Source organism: Dendrobates tinctorius, unplaced genomic scaffold (assembly GCF_039654945.1).
Source record: "Dendrobates tinctorius isolate UK_male_01 unplaced genomic scaffold, ASM3965494v1 ptg000089l, whole genome shotgun sequence".
Taxonomy (NCBI): Eukaryota; Metazoa; Chordata; class Amphibia; order Anura; family Dendrobatidae; genus Dendrobates; species Dendrobates tinctorius.
Genome location: NW_027361757.1, coordinates 17,021,689 through 17,036,946, shown reverse-complemented (window position 1 = coordinate 17,036,946; position 15,258 = coordinate 17,021,689). Strand labels below are relative to the sequence as shown.

Sequence of the window (15,258 nt, the reverse complement as noted above, 5' to 3'; positions counted from 1 at the left end):
TCACCCCCCTTGCGCCACCCGTGTGTGCACATCCAGCAGCAGCTAAATTTTGATAAGTGACGCCGTTCACTTATCAGATGTAGGGCCTGCTGTTTTAGACTTTTTTTCACAGGTATTTTTCATCCCCATTTGCTCTTTTTTCCTTTTAGCTTTTTCTTTTTCAAAATAGTTTGCACCAATCACTAGCGTGCCCCCCCACACACATAGTTATTTAGTACATCCAAGCACTATACTCACACAAAAAAATGTCCCGCTCATTACGTTCGTCCCTGATTCTTCATCCTCTTCCCCCTTCTCATCTTCCTCCTGGGGTCCTGCGGAACCGCCACGCAGACGCCCCAGGACAGAAAATGAGGCAGCGCCCACCATGCCCGCAGCTGATTCAGCAGACCCTGTGCGGACCTCGCCCCCCGAAAATTACGAGCCACTGATTCCTGATTATGTGGCAGAATCAGGAATCAAGTTTGACACCACCAGCCTCACAGGAATTGACTTTTTCAAAGTCTTTTTCTCTGAGGATTTTGTTAACCTCATGGTGGAGCAAACTAATTTGTACGCTCGTCAATTTTTTTAACAAAACCCGCGTTCATCATATTCTAACTGGTCTCCTGTAGATGCAGTTGAAATGACGCAGTTTTGCGGACTGGTCCTCCACTTGGGTATCCTGAAGAAGCCCAAACTTCGGCAATATTGGAGTGTTGATATTTTATACAACATTCCAGTGTTCCGAATGGTCATGGTCCGGACGCGTTTTCAGTCCATCCACAAATTCATGCATTTTAACGATAATGCACAGTGTCCCGCACGAGATGACCCCGACTTTGACCGTCTGTTCAAAGTTCGGCCAGTCATCAAACACAAAAAGTTTACTGAAGTGTACGTGCCCCAAAGGGACATCTCCATGGATGAGTCCTTAATCCATTTTAAGGGCAGGCTCGGATTCCGTCAATACCTGCCCAGTAAGAGGGCCAGGTACGGAATCAAACTCTATAAGCTGTGTGAGAGTACCTCAGGGTACACCCACAGGTTTTGAGTGTACGAAGGAAAGGACACCAGGATTGAACCCCCCGAGAGTCCTGTCCTGGGAGTGAGTGGGAGTGTAAGGGATTTGGTGCACCCACTGCTGGATAAAGGTTATCACCTCTACACTGATAAATTTTATACCAGCGTCCCACTCTACAAATGCCTCTCTGCATCTCTGCACGAGGTACCGCAAAAATCAGAGAAGCCCCACGAAGACGCTACTTGGGCAGATGCTCCGAAAAGGTGAGCGCAGAGCCCAATGTAGCGACCACCTGCTGGTGGTCAAGTACAAGAGGATGTCCTTCTCTTGACCACCATACACGGTGATGGCAGTGCCCTCAGCACTGTACGGGGTACTTCTGCACAGGTCAGCAAACCTGACTGTGTTGGGGTACAATAAAAACATGGGGGGGGGGCTTTGATCACTCCGATCAACTACTCCAACCGTACAATGCTTTGAGAAAAGCCAAGGTGTGGTATAAAAAGTTGGCCGTGCACATCGTCCAAATGGCAATGCTCAACGCATTCCTGCTGTCACGATGTGCACGCCACACTGATACGTCATACCTTCAGTTCCAGGAGGTAGTGGTTAAGGCCCTGATGTTTGGCACTCTGGAAGGAGCGGGCCCAGTACTTCCGGAACTGAAGGTGCTCGTATTGTACCAGGTCAGCATTTCCCGGGGGAGGTCCAGCAAACTGCAAAAAGAGGTAAATCGCAAAAAAGGTGTCGAGTGTGTTACAAAAACAGAATACGCAAGGACAACATTTATTAATGCGACACCTGCCCCGAAAAACCTGGCCTCTGTATGAAGGATTGCTTCAAATTGTACCACACCTCAATGCACTACTAAATTACTTTAACGGAAACATTAGATTAGTTGGGGCACATCTAGATATGTTCCTAGGGGGTCTAGTTTCCAAAACAATGTCACTTGTAGGTTTTTTTTTTTTTTACACTGTTTAGGCACATTAGGGGCTCTGCAAACGGAAAGTGACACCCGCAGACCGTTCCATCAAAGTCTGCATTTCTAAACGTCACTCCCTTCCGAGCCCCGACATGTGCCTAAACAGTTTTTTCCCCCACATGTGGGGTACCAGCGTACTCTGGACAAATTAGACAACAACTTTTGAGGTCCAATTTCACCTGTTACCCTTGGGAAAGTGAAAAATTGGGGACTAAAAGATTTTTTATTTTCACGCCCGGGCAGTATAAACTTTAGTGAAACTCTTGGGGGTTCAAAGTTCTCACCACACATCTAGATAAGTTCCTTAGGGGGTCTAGTTTCCAAAATGGGGTCACTTGTGGGGGGTTTCTACTGTTTAAGCACATCAGGGGCTCTGCAAAAAGGAACATGAAGCGGGCAGACCATTCCATCAAAATCTCCATTCCAAACAGTAGTTTTCTCCCACATATGGGGTACCAGCATACTCAGGACAAATTGGACAACTTTTGGGGTCCAATTTCTACGGTTACCCTTGAGAAAATTAAAAAGTTGTTGCTAAAAGATCATTTCTGTGACTAAAAAGTTAAATGTTAATTTCCACGTTGCTTCTGCTCCTGTGAAGCACCGGAAGGGTTAATAATCTTCTTGAATGTAGTTTTGAGTAGCTTGAGGGGTGCAGTTTTTAGAATGGTGTCAGTTTTGGGTATTTTCTGCCATATAGACCCCTCAAAGTGACTTCAAATGTGAGGTAGTCCCTAAAAAAATGATTTTGTTGTAAAAATGAGAAATCGCTGGTCAACTTTTAACCCTTATCACTTCCTAAGAAAAAAAAATTTTTGTTTCCAAAATTGTGCTGATGTAAAGTAGACATGTGGGAAATGTTATTTATTAACTATTTTGTGTCACATAACTCTCTGGTTTAAGGGCATAAAAATTCAAAGTTTAAAAATTGCAAAATTTTCGCCATATTTCCGTTTTTTTTTTTATAAATAAACGCAAGTTATAGCGAAGAAATTTTACCACTAAAGTGAAGTACAATATGTCACGAGAAAACAGTCTCAAAATCGCCTAGATCCATTGAAGCGTTCCAACGTTATTACCTCATGAAGGTACAGTGGTCAGAATTGTAAAAATTGGCCCGGGCATTAACGTGTAAACCACCCTTGGGAGTAATGGGGTTAAATTTTATTTTTTTTAAAAAAAATTCTTTTTAAATTGTGCCTTATATACAAGTCATTAGAAAGGAAAAAATGGTTTACTTTTTTTTCCTGTAAAATGCAATTTATCATGGGTTTTATTCTCACTCCTTAAAGTGGAGTAAAAGTGTAACACCATTGTTCTCATCCACGGTCTTCCCCATGCTGTTCTCCTTCCAGTCAGCACTTTTCCCATCCATTTTAACATTTTCACTGCCCCCCAGACCTCTATGTAGGGTATGCCAGAAAAAAGCTTGGCTTTCCCATTATTGTCACTTGAAACAAGTATGCGAGTATCAGGAATTCCTCAGTTCGAGCAATGAGCACCCGAGCATTTTAGTGCTCGCTCATCTCTATTATACTCAATATTTTTTTACGGCACACCAATAGATTAAATATTTTCAGTGCCTTATAATCAAATCAGTAACTTTATAATTCTTTTGAAGAACAAATAACATACCGTATATTCCTAACTATGTACTAACATGCAATTAAAAGCAATGGAAACTTAATTTAAAAAGGAATCTTTAAGGTATCTAAATTACTGTATATACTCGTGTATAAGCCGACCCCTTCCTGCCTTCAGCGGTCACGTGATACCGCTCATTACACTCATGCCGCTGTGAAGCTCCGCCCCCTGTCGCGCCTCCTCCTGTCAGCTCCGACTATGGGCGCAAGACGCTGTATGCGGCCTGCGTACCCTATCTTTTGCATTGGGTACGCAGGCCGTGCGCAGGTATGCGTTTGCCGGCGCATGCGTCGTTTTGATGGTGCACCAAAATGCAACACTGTGCAGCGTCATGTGCCCATAGGCGGGCTGACTGGAGGAGGCACGGCAGGGGGCGGAGCTTCAGGGCGGCCATGCGCATCCCTCCGCAGCTCCAGAAAACGTTAGTGTGAAAGTAGCCTTATAATGCCAGTGTCCATCTTTCAAATAATATATATGTCCCTCACCCTGGTATCTATATAACCCCCATCCTGGTACATGGCCCCCTTGTGCTGGCACATAGCGCCCCCCCCCCCCCCCGAGCAAATCCTGGATATGTCCCCCTGGTCACTATATGCCCCCCCTGCTGATGCGGACACGCACATGGCCCCCCCCCCCCCCCGTTCCTATATTCCCCCCCGCTGACATGCACACGGTCCCCCTGCCCCTATATTGCCCCCTGCTGGCAAGCACACGGCCCCTCCCATCCCTATATTCCCCCCTGCTGGCATGCACACGGCCCCCCCGTCACTATATTCGCCTCTGCTGGCATGCACACTGCGTCCCCGTCCCTATATTCCCCCCTGCTGGCAAGCACATGATAAAAAAAAACAGTTAACTCACCTTCCAATGATGGCTCCGTGCTCCCAGCTCCCCCACGGCTCTTCCTGCGTCTGTGCTGACATCCAGGAGCTGCTCATACAGGCATTTCATTGTAGCTTCAGGACCTTCCATCACATGACTGCAGTGCTGCACACTGCACAGGTCACCGCGCCCCCTGCTGCCTAAACGTCATTGACACAGGACACAGAGGTGAGCAGCGATGGACCCCCGCAGGTCCTATTGGCACAGACACAGGAAGAGCCAGGGGGGAGCTGGGAGCACGGAGCCATCATCAGAAGGTGACTATAGTGACGGGGCAGTGGGGGGAAAGTGCAGGCACATGCAATATGCGCTGCTCCCCTGTCCACCAACTCGGCACGGCTTCAGCACTGAGGTGATAGACAGCGTGTGCAGTGAATATTACATGAGCCTAATGAGTGGGAGCACATGACCTCCAGCTATCTCTGCAGCCCGCAGCCAGCCCACCCCAGCCCCCTGACACCACTCCAGAGCCGCCCCCCCTCATCTACAGCACACGTTCGGATTATAAGACGAACCCCCCACTTTCCCCAAAAATTTGGGGGAACAAAAGTGCGTCTTATAATTCGAAAAATACGGTAACTGCTATAGTAAAAAGGAGAATGAATAATTTTGTACTTGTGATAAAAATGATTGCACACAAAACCGTTCATTCTGGTGTAAGCCATGCTTTATTTCTCAATTTATGTTACTTATACTGTATTAGGCTGGGTTCTTAAAACTATTGTAAAAATCAGGCCAGTCATACCGGCAAACTGCAGATGTGAATGGCATGGTGTGCGCGTCCACAAAGTGAATGGGTGCAGGAGCTCGATGATGCTTCATGCACTATTCGGATCTGTAAATTGAACCAGAATAGTGCATGCTGTGATTTTTCCATGTGGAAAATCATTAATATTGGATCAGAGTGCTGTCAGTTGTGCATATAAACATCACACTGTCCGACAAAATGGCCACGAGAACGAGACCTGAAATAGCGCTCTATCTGAAAATTAGCGGTAAACAGTATGTGCCGAGTAATTAAAATATAAAGGTACACTCCACAATAACAGGAAGGTTCAAGAATTTTCCAAATATAGAAGAAAAAAAATGAAAACAGAAGGATCAAAAAGAGTGAGCATGCAGAGCAAGCTGTCAGGATTTGCTCCAAAACCATAACAGAGATGCAATCCTGGACATGGTACCCACCCATCAGCTGTATGGCTGTTACAGGGTCCGCTCAGAGCTTATGGTGTGTCCATCACAGGCAATGGATGCTGTCTATAGAGTCCACGACAGATGTATCCACAAGCTCCAATCCCAACAAATTCCAAGGTAAGTTACCAAGGGCAAATACATCAATGGTGGGGTTAGCTGTTCCCAGAAAACAACCTTTATGATTTGCTATGACTAAGCTATAACTGTATTTACTCCTCTTCCCCCATCATAAAACAATGAATCATGAGAAAGTCACATGTGAAAAGTCATTAAATGATGCAGCCGAAATCAAATTCTCCTAACGATAGGGCATTTATTCTATGTGACTGTAGAAAAATGATGTGGTGCCATTTATGTGCACAACTTATATTGCCATTAAAGAATAAAAAATGAAACAATTCAATTTTTTTTATTATATCATAATTAACCGGGGACAGAAAAGTGACTAAACATTTATCATGGAGGGAACTAGAATATGCATTTGCCTCCTTCTTTCAAGTTAATATTCCAGCGCTCCTGCTTCCAAGATGGCCGCAATGGCCTGGGGAGTGAAAAATTAAACCTGCACTACGCCACCTCTTCTTTCTTGTACTGTGAGAAGAACCAGCAGAGTTTGCATCATCACTATGGACATTCCTGCTATATGCTCCCCATGGCACAGAGGGGGTTCCAGTTGATCACCTAAGAAGATGCCTGGGTATGCAGGGGGGGAGGGGGGGGGGGGGGACACAAAGCAAGGATGGAGAGCGCACCGATGAGAACAGCACTAATCCATCCCATAGCTCAGGGAAGGCAGGGGAACCTTAGGTCAGACTGCGAGACAGTTTCATAGAACATTTAACCCATAACTTGTAATGAAAACTAACTTAACTTTAATTTCAAGTAATGGGTTTAAAAAAAAAAAAAGTTATGAAGCTCCATCTTGTCAAAATTTGAGAAACTGCTCTTGTATTCAGTGAGATATTGATTAAAATCTCACTTTTCAAAGGAGGTGTACTCATTTATGATGAGCACTGTAGAGGAAATAGCCTTAAACTATGTGCACACGTTGCTTTTTTAGCGACGTTTTTCCGCTGCAAAAACGCATCCCATGCAATCGCATGGTGGAAAAATCTGCAGCATGTTCAATCTTTGCTCGGAATCGCGGCGATTCTGCACCCATAGGATTGCATTGATATGTTCACTTTGCTATGCCCACCATGCGTAAGGTGAGCACTTCATGTGTGGATGGTGCCCAGGGTCTGGAGGAGAGGAGACTGTCCTCCAGGCCCTGGGTACCATAATCCTGTAAAAAATAGAATTAAAATAAAAAAAAAAAAAAAAAAAAAAAAAAAATAGGGATATACTCACCCTCTGATGGCCCCCGAAGCTCTCCCGCCTGTCCGCCACGCTTCCAGCATCTTCCGGTTCCAGTGATGATTTGCGCGTATCACCTGAGATGACGTCGCGCTCTCGCGAGCGTGACGTCACAAAGGTCCTTCGCGTAAAGCATCACTGGGACCGGAAGATGCCGGCAGCGTCGCTAAGGGCCGGGGGGGCCGTCGGAGGGTGAGAATCTTTTTTTTTTTCTTTTTTAACATCCTATCTTTTACTATTGATGCTGCATAGGCAGCATCAATAGTAAAAAGTTGGTCACACTTGTCAAGCACTATGTTTGACAAGTGTGACCAACCTGTCAGTCACCTTTCCAAGCGATGCTTCAAATCGGTTGGAAAGCACAAGCATTCTGCAAGCTAAATACGCTTGCAAAACACTTGTGTTTAGCGGGAAAACGCATGCAAATTCCGCATGCGTTTTACCGGCGGGAGTTGCGGAAATTTCCACAGCATTTCCGAATGTGTGCACATAGCCTAACGGATGGGTAAGTGCTACAAGGAAAGAAAAAAAAAAAAAGACACCATAGTAATTTGAATAATCAAGCAAGAAAGAAAGCGTCTAACTCTGTAAATGTAATATTACTATGATGCGGCAGACCAGGTGTCAAAAATAACCCAATTAAAAAAAAAGATGCTCCCAATCATAGTGGTATCTGCACAAGAAACATATTGTCACTTACCTGAGCACAGAGAAGACGCGCGCCATCTTTCCGATTGCCCGTATTTTGTTCCTGATGATTTCTTTACGAGCTGCAGCTGTACCTACTTTCAATGGAATAAGAAGAATCTCAAGCTCAAGAATAGGCAGTTCGCAGAATATTACAACAAATCTTACACAAATTACAACACACCACCACACGCTTTATAAAGTTTGTTTTTACAAACTTACAATCGTTTTTGGTTAAGTACACTGATAAAGCAAGATATAAAACAAACCAGAGCAAAAGGACTGTTGAACTGTGGGCAGGAGGGGTCCGTTCTTGCTGTTAAGGGCTTTAAGTCAATTGTAGTTGTGAACATGTGACATTCAGATAACAAGGCGTTAAAACACTGAATGATCAGAGAGAAGCATAGAAATGTACGTGGAGAGGATTACATGGAACATACAACCGTGGGCTCTTACGTGTTTTGGAGGAAAAAAAAAAGTTTTTTTGGATTTTTTTCCTTCATCTTTCTATTTCACTCACCTGTTCTGAGGATTAAAACCACAAAACTGTAGGTGAACCCCATTCTTACACACAACATAGAAAACTAAAAATGCTTCAATAAAATTTGGCCACTTTCATTCATACAAATATATGCTCAAGCTAGCTGATATCACAAGTCAAGCCAAGAAAATGTATAAAGAAAAAAAAAAAAACCGCCATAGGTATAAGCTTTTTCTGTCTTTTCTTCACTCTAGTTGTAAGAAACCAGCATGTACAAACTAAGCTCATAATAGGGGTCATGTACAAGACCATATTAAGGCTCTGTACTGAACCACTGCATGACACCTATACCAATTTTTGGTCTCTGACTGCTGGATATTTTTTTTTTAGGACATACAGTCATGGCAAAAAATTTTGAGACTAACTAAATATGCTTTGTTATGCAGTTATCACTGCAGGGCAGCACGGTGGCTCAGTGGTTAGCGGACCTGGGTTCGAATCCCACCAAGGACAACATCTGCAAGGAGTTTGTATGTTCTCCCCGTGTTTGCGTGGGTTTCCTCCGGGTACTCCGGTTTCCTCCCACACTCCAAAGACCTACTGATAGGGAATATAGATTGTGAGCCCCACCGGGGACAGTGATGAAAATGTGTGCAAACTGTAAAGCGCTGCGGAATATGTTAGCGCTATATAAAAATAAATTATTTGCATCAAAAGGGTTTTACTGGGAAGGACATTGCTGCTTGTAAGGTTGCCCATAAACCAACCATTTATATAATCTAGAACAGTGTTTCCCAAGTCTGTCCTCAGGACCCACTTCCCCCCAAAACACCATGCTTTCAGGATTTCCTTAATATTGCACCAATGAGAAAACCTGGGGCAGTTTCTGATGTCTTAATAATAATTACATCATGGCAAAGACAGCAGTGGGGGGGGGAGACTTTTATATCAACCCACCAGCTGTTATGTTTGGAGCGAACAGCTTTCTGCTGCCCCCTATCGTCGTGACAATTCCGTGATTGTACGACTACCAACTAAGGCCTCTTTCACACTTCAGCTTTTTACAATCAGTCACAATCCGCCAGGTTTTGAAAAAGACGGATCCTCAATTTTCTTATGAGGATCCGTTTTTTTTCCCCATTGACTTCCATTAATGGCGGATTGTGACGGATTGCCGTCCGTTGCATCCGTTTTTTTTGAGGATCCGCCAAAAGTTGCTGTCCGTCACCATCCTCAAAGATTTCAAAACGGAGCTTGCAACGTTTTTTTCTCTGGCGGATCCTCCAGACACTCATTTAACCCGAAATATTCTCATTCTCTCTCTCATATTCTCTCTCTCTCATATTCTCTCTCTCTCTCTCTCTCTCGGCTAGCGGATCCTTTAAATTTCCTCATTTTCAGGATCTGTCTGAAAACGGATCCTGTGGCATCCGTTCACATCAGTTGAGAACGGATCCGCTTGTCTGACTTTTTGGCGGATTTGAACTGATGCAAAAAACTGAAGTGTGAAAGAGGCCTAAGAAAGCCGCAGGCCGTTTCCACTAATAGGCCGGTTATCGGGAAACGGTGATCGTATGTTATATACGATGAAATAAGATCCAGTTCACCGCTATTGCATCTTGAGGGTGTTTGAAGCCCAGAAGCGCCTTGTCAAGGAGTGGAAAATACAATATGAAGAGACTCCAGCTTAGAGTGAGCAGACAACTGAAGCGCGTTAATGCGGGTCACGTGAATCTGTATCGCTGTGTATGTCCTCCGAATTGCTTATGTGAATAAAGAATCACAGTTCGTGGAGCTGGAGTGTCTCCGTTTTGTATGGTATATGCACCGCCGATTATAACGCATCGAATATATGTATATACCCTCGATACAGTCGTTGCAAACTCCACGATAACCCCAGACTACTCGCTGCCACCACCAGTCATGTTTTACACAGGGTGTCTGGAGGCCTGGTTCTATTAGCGTATGGCTTAAGGGGTGCGGGTTACAGAACAAAAGGAACCGAACTTTTAAATGCTATTGCCAATTAAGATAAAGAGGCAACAATTTTATAGCTATATTGAGTTTATTTTCCAGGATTACTTGTTACAACCTCGTTGGGATCTCTGCTGGGTGGTGCTATGCTGACAGTGCATATGGTATCCAAAAAGAAGTCAAACAGCAGCACTCACCCGATTCTTTGGTGGCCAAAGTCCTTTAATTCATTGAAATGGACATATTCATAAAAGTACGGTAGTGCAGGTACAGAGGAAGATTCAGACAGGGGGCACAGAAGACATACACCGGCTGAATCTTCCTCTGTACCTGCACTACCACAATTTTATGCATATGTCCATTTCAATGAATCAAAAGACTTCTAGCCACCAAAGGAGAGGGCGAGTGCTGCAGTTTCATTTTTCTTTTTTGGATACTATTAAATGTTCAATTTAATCCAAAACAATGGGCGGTGATTATATGTACACACACACTATATTATATATATATATATATATATATATATATATATATATATATATATATATATACATACACATACACACACACATATATACATACATACACACACACACACATATAGTGCCTACAAGTAGTATTCAACCCCCTGCAGATTTAGCAGGTTTACACATTCGGAATTAACTTGGCATTGTGACATTTGGACTGTAGATCAGCCTGGAAGTGTGAAATGCACTGCAGCAAAAAAGAATGTTATTTCTTTGTTTAATTTTTTTTTTAAATTGTGAAAAGTTTATTCAGAGGGTCATTTATTATTCAACCCCTCAAACCACCAGAATTCTGTTTGGTTCCCCTAAAGTATTAAGAAGTATTTCAGGCACAAAGAACAATGAGCTTCACATGTTTGGATTAATTATCTCTTTTTCCAGCCTTTTCTGACTATTTAAGACCCTCCCCAAACTTGTGAACATCACTCATACATGGTCAACATGGGAAAGACAAAGAAGCATTCCAAGGCCATCAGAGACAAGATCGTGGAGGGTCACAAGGCTGGCAAGGGGTACAAAACCCTTTCCAAGGAGTTGGGCCTACCTGTCTCCACTGTTGGGAGCATCATCCGGAAGTGGAAGGCTTATGGAACTACTGTTAGCCTTCCACGGCCTGGACAGCCTTTGAAAGTTTCCTCCCGTGCCGAGGCCAGGCTTGTCCGAAGAGTCAAAGCTAACCCAAGGACAACAAGGAAGGAGCTCCGGGAAGATCTCATGGCAGTGGGGACATTGGTTTCAGTCAATACCATAAGTAACGTACTCCACCGCAATGGTCTCCGTTCCAGACGAGCCCGTAAGGTACCTTTACTTTCAAAGCGTCATGTCAAGGCTCGTCTACAGTTTGCTCATGATAACTTGGAGGACTCTGAGACAGACTGGTTCAAGGTTCTCTGGTTGGATGAGACCAAGATCGAGATCTTTGGTGCCAACCACATACGTGACGTTTGGAGACTGGATGGCACTGCATACGACCCCAAGAATACCATCCCTACAGTCAAGCATGGTGGTGGCAGCATCATGCTGTGGGGCTGTTTCTCAGCCAAGGGGCCTGGCCATCTGGTCCGCATCCATGGGAAGATGGATAGCACGGCCTACCTGGAGATTTTGGCCAAGAACCTCCGCTCCTCCATCAAGGATCTTAAGATAGGTCGTCATTTCATCTTCCAACAAGATAACGACTCAAAGCACACAGCCAAGAAAACCAAGGCCTGGTTCAAGAGGCAAAAAATCAAGGTGTTGGAGTGGCCTAGTCAGTCTCCTGACCTTAACCCAATTGAAAACTTGTGGAAGGAGCTCAAGATTAAAGTCCACATGAGACACCCAAAGAACCTAGATAACTTGGAGAAGATCTGCATGGAGGAGTGTGCCAAGATAACTCCAGAGACCTGTGCTGGCCTGATCAGGTCTTATAAAAGACAATTATTAGCTGTAATTGCAAACAAGGGTTATTCCACAAAATATTAAACCTAGGGGTTGAATAATAATTGACCCACACTTGTATGTTTAAAATTTATTAAAATTTAACTGAGCAACATAACTTTTTGGTTTGTAAGATTTATGCATCTGTTAATAAATCCTGCTCTTGTGTGAAGTTTGAAGGCTCTAACTTATTTGCATCTTATCAAACCTGCTAAATCTGCAGGGGGTTGAATACTACTCGTAGGCACTGTATATATATATATACATACATATACACACACACGCAAGATTTTACACAGAGGACAAAATTAACAAAAGAACGTACTGCGCTGATCATCAAGATGATTCCACTAAGTGGAATGAAGCATTCCAACCGAAAACGTCTGGTAACAGGATCAAGCCTATACTGGTATGTATCTCCCTCAGCATTTAACACAGATCATAATTTGTCTTGACCTTCTATCAGCACATGAGTTACACTCACACAGCCCTGTGATGACCTCAAGTGGGAAGCTCTCGGCCCTTTAGGATTTTATGAAATTCCCAATTTATGCGATATCTCAACAACAACTGCAGAAGTTCAAGATCACCGGCACATTTTTTATTGAGATTTTACCTTTTTTGACACCAAACAAGTCAGTCATCTGCACACTATTGATTTGTGGTCTACAGTCAGGGGTTAGGATATAGTTATGACAAAATATGCATCTTCTTCCCCAATTCGTCCTGAAGCTGAAAATGTATGTCCCATCACTATCTGATCTATTCAAGCCCCAATATTCATAATTTTCTTCTGGGGGCCCCAAGTCTGGGCTGGCTATTGTAAATCTAACATTTACTCTGAGAGGGCAAAGCTTTGCAGGATGTACTTTTTGGAGAGACAATAGGTATGCTGCCTTAATTACCTGTCCAATCTATATACCTTTGTCTATGCACAATAGACATCCTCATTGCCACTGCCGGGGTCTTTTACTTCGAAAAAGAGCATCCTGCATTTTAATTAGGACTGCTAATATAAAGCTATACCCAATATCCTACTTCTGTATGCCTATTGTACCAGTCTATTTCTAAGAGGCTCAGACTGTTAGCTATTTTTGCTACTACAAATCTGTGGGGGACGGGAGGGGGTGAATACCCCCCACAAGTGGCTTCAGAGATTTTAATATTTTCTATGACGCACCACCTGTGCAATACTAAGGAAATCCAGAAAACATGACGTGTTGGGGGTCCGGAGAACTGGAGTTTGGGAAATACTGATCTAGTACTTCAAAGTGAGAGCCTCAATTGATGTGAAGAAAGCTTCACAGTACCAAGAGAGTCCAGCAAGTGGTAGCACTGTCTCATAAGAATTCAGCTATGGGATCAGTTCAACACCAGTGCAAAGTCTGCTTAGGAATGGCAGCAAGCAGGTGTCCGTGCATCTGCACGCAAAGAGAGGCAAAATCTTCGGAGACTGGCCTGGTGACAAGAAAGCCACTTATTTCCAAGAAAGCCATCATGGACACAGATTATATGGAACATCTTGTTGGATTGTCTGAAGACGAAAAGGTGAGACCTACCATGAGTTCTAGCTCATGCCAATAGTAAAGTATCCTGAGGACATTCATGTGTGGGATGGCTTTCCATCCAAACAGTGAGCTCATTCACAATTTTCTCTAAGAATCGTATGAATCGTTATCAAGAGAAATTTCTCCCAATGATAAAGGAAACATTTGGTGATTTTTTTTCCAACATGGAGCACCGAGTCAGAAAGTAAATATGTGGCTTGGTAAACAAACTATTGAAATTTTAGGTCCGCACCAAGAAACTCCCAAGATCTCAATCCAATTCAAAACTGGTGGTCAATCCTCAAAAAGCGTTTAGATAAAAGAAATACAGCGATTGTGATAAACATCAACCACTGATTAAACAAGAATGGATTACCACCTGTCAGGATTTGGCCCAGAAGCTGAAATCTAGCTGCCAGGGGGAATTGTAGAAGTCTCGAAAAATAACGGAGAACACTGTGAGGCTGCGTTCACACGTCGCATTTTTTTTGCGTCTTGGCGGCGTTTTTAACGCGCGATTTTGCAGCGAAAACGCAGAAAAACAGCATCCCATGCAATCCTATGGGAAAAATCCGCAGCATGCTCATTATTTTGCGGAATCGCGGCGATCCCACACCCATAGGGTTGCATTGTTCCGCTTACTTCCCGCATGTGGCTGTGCCCACCATGCGAAAAGTAAGCAGAACAATTGCGGATGGTACCCACCGTCCGGAGGAGAGGAGACTGTCCACCGGGCTCTGGTTACCATATCCCTGTAAAAAATAGAATACAAAATAAAAAATGGTGTTATATTCACCTTCCGGCGTCCCGTGCAGCCATCCAGGGCCTCAGTGATGCTTCCGTTTCCAGTAATGCCTTGCAAGACCTTTAATGACGTCGCGGTCTCGCGATAATGTAGCGGTCCCTATTCCTTGCGAGACCACTACATTATCGCAAGACCGCGACGTCATCAAAGGTTTCACAAGGCATTACTGGGAATGGGAGCATTGCGCGGGATGCCGGAAGGTGAATATAACCCGATTTTTTTTTTTTTTTTAATTATTTTTAACATTATATATTTTACTATTGATGCCGCATAGGCAGCATCAATAGTAAAAGGTTGGTCACACTCGTCAAACACTATGTTTGACGAGTGTGACCAACCTGTCAATCAGTTCTCCAAGCGATGCTCCAGATCGCTTGGAAAACGCTAGCATTCTGCAAGCTAATTATGCTTGCAAATCGCTAGTTTTTCTGCAGGAAAATCGCGGGAATTTAAAAATTTTCCCGCGGAATGGAATTCTCGCGATAACTTCCGCAAGAGTTCCGCTACGTGTGCACATAGCCTAAATATTCAGTCTTTGTCAATAAAATCTTAAAAACTTATGAAATGCTTATAACTGTAAGCACAGAAAACATTTAAAAACAGTGAAGCGGCAAACTGTGAAAAGCAGAATTTGTGCCAGTCTGAAAACTTTTGGCCATGACTGTATATACAGTTTTGCTTAAAAGTTTACATACCCCGGCAGAATTTTTGCTTTCTTGGCCTTTGTTCAGAGAATATGAATGATAACACCAAA

The 15,258-nt window shown here is 43.7% G+C and overlaps 1 protein-coding gene across 8 annotated transcripts in view; it reads right to left on the bottom strand.

Annotated features, from left to right (window-relative positions):
- The window catches only part of LOC141098241 (serine/threonine-protein phosphatase 2B catalytic subunit beta isoform), a 119,491-nt gene that overhangs the window by 39,049 nt on the left and 65,184 nt on the right, over nucleotides 1-15,258 (bottom strand). For 6 of the 8 annotated variants that reach the window (XM_073585859.1, XM_073585864.1, XM_073585860.1 and 3 more), the window contains one exon: nucleotides 7,765-7,849. In XM_073585859.1, coding sequence (XP_073441960.1) covers nucleotides 7,765-7,849 — 85 coding nt within the window. The remainder of the gene's footprint in view (nucleotides 1-7,764; nucleotides 7,850-15,258) is intronic. The other 2 variants (XM_073585862.1, XM_073585866.1) reach the window with 1 other exon arrangement.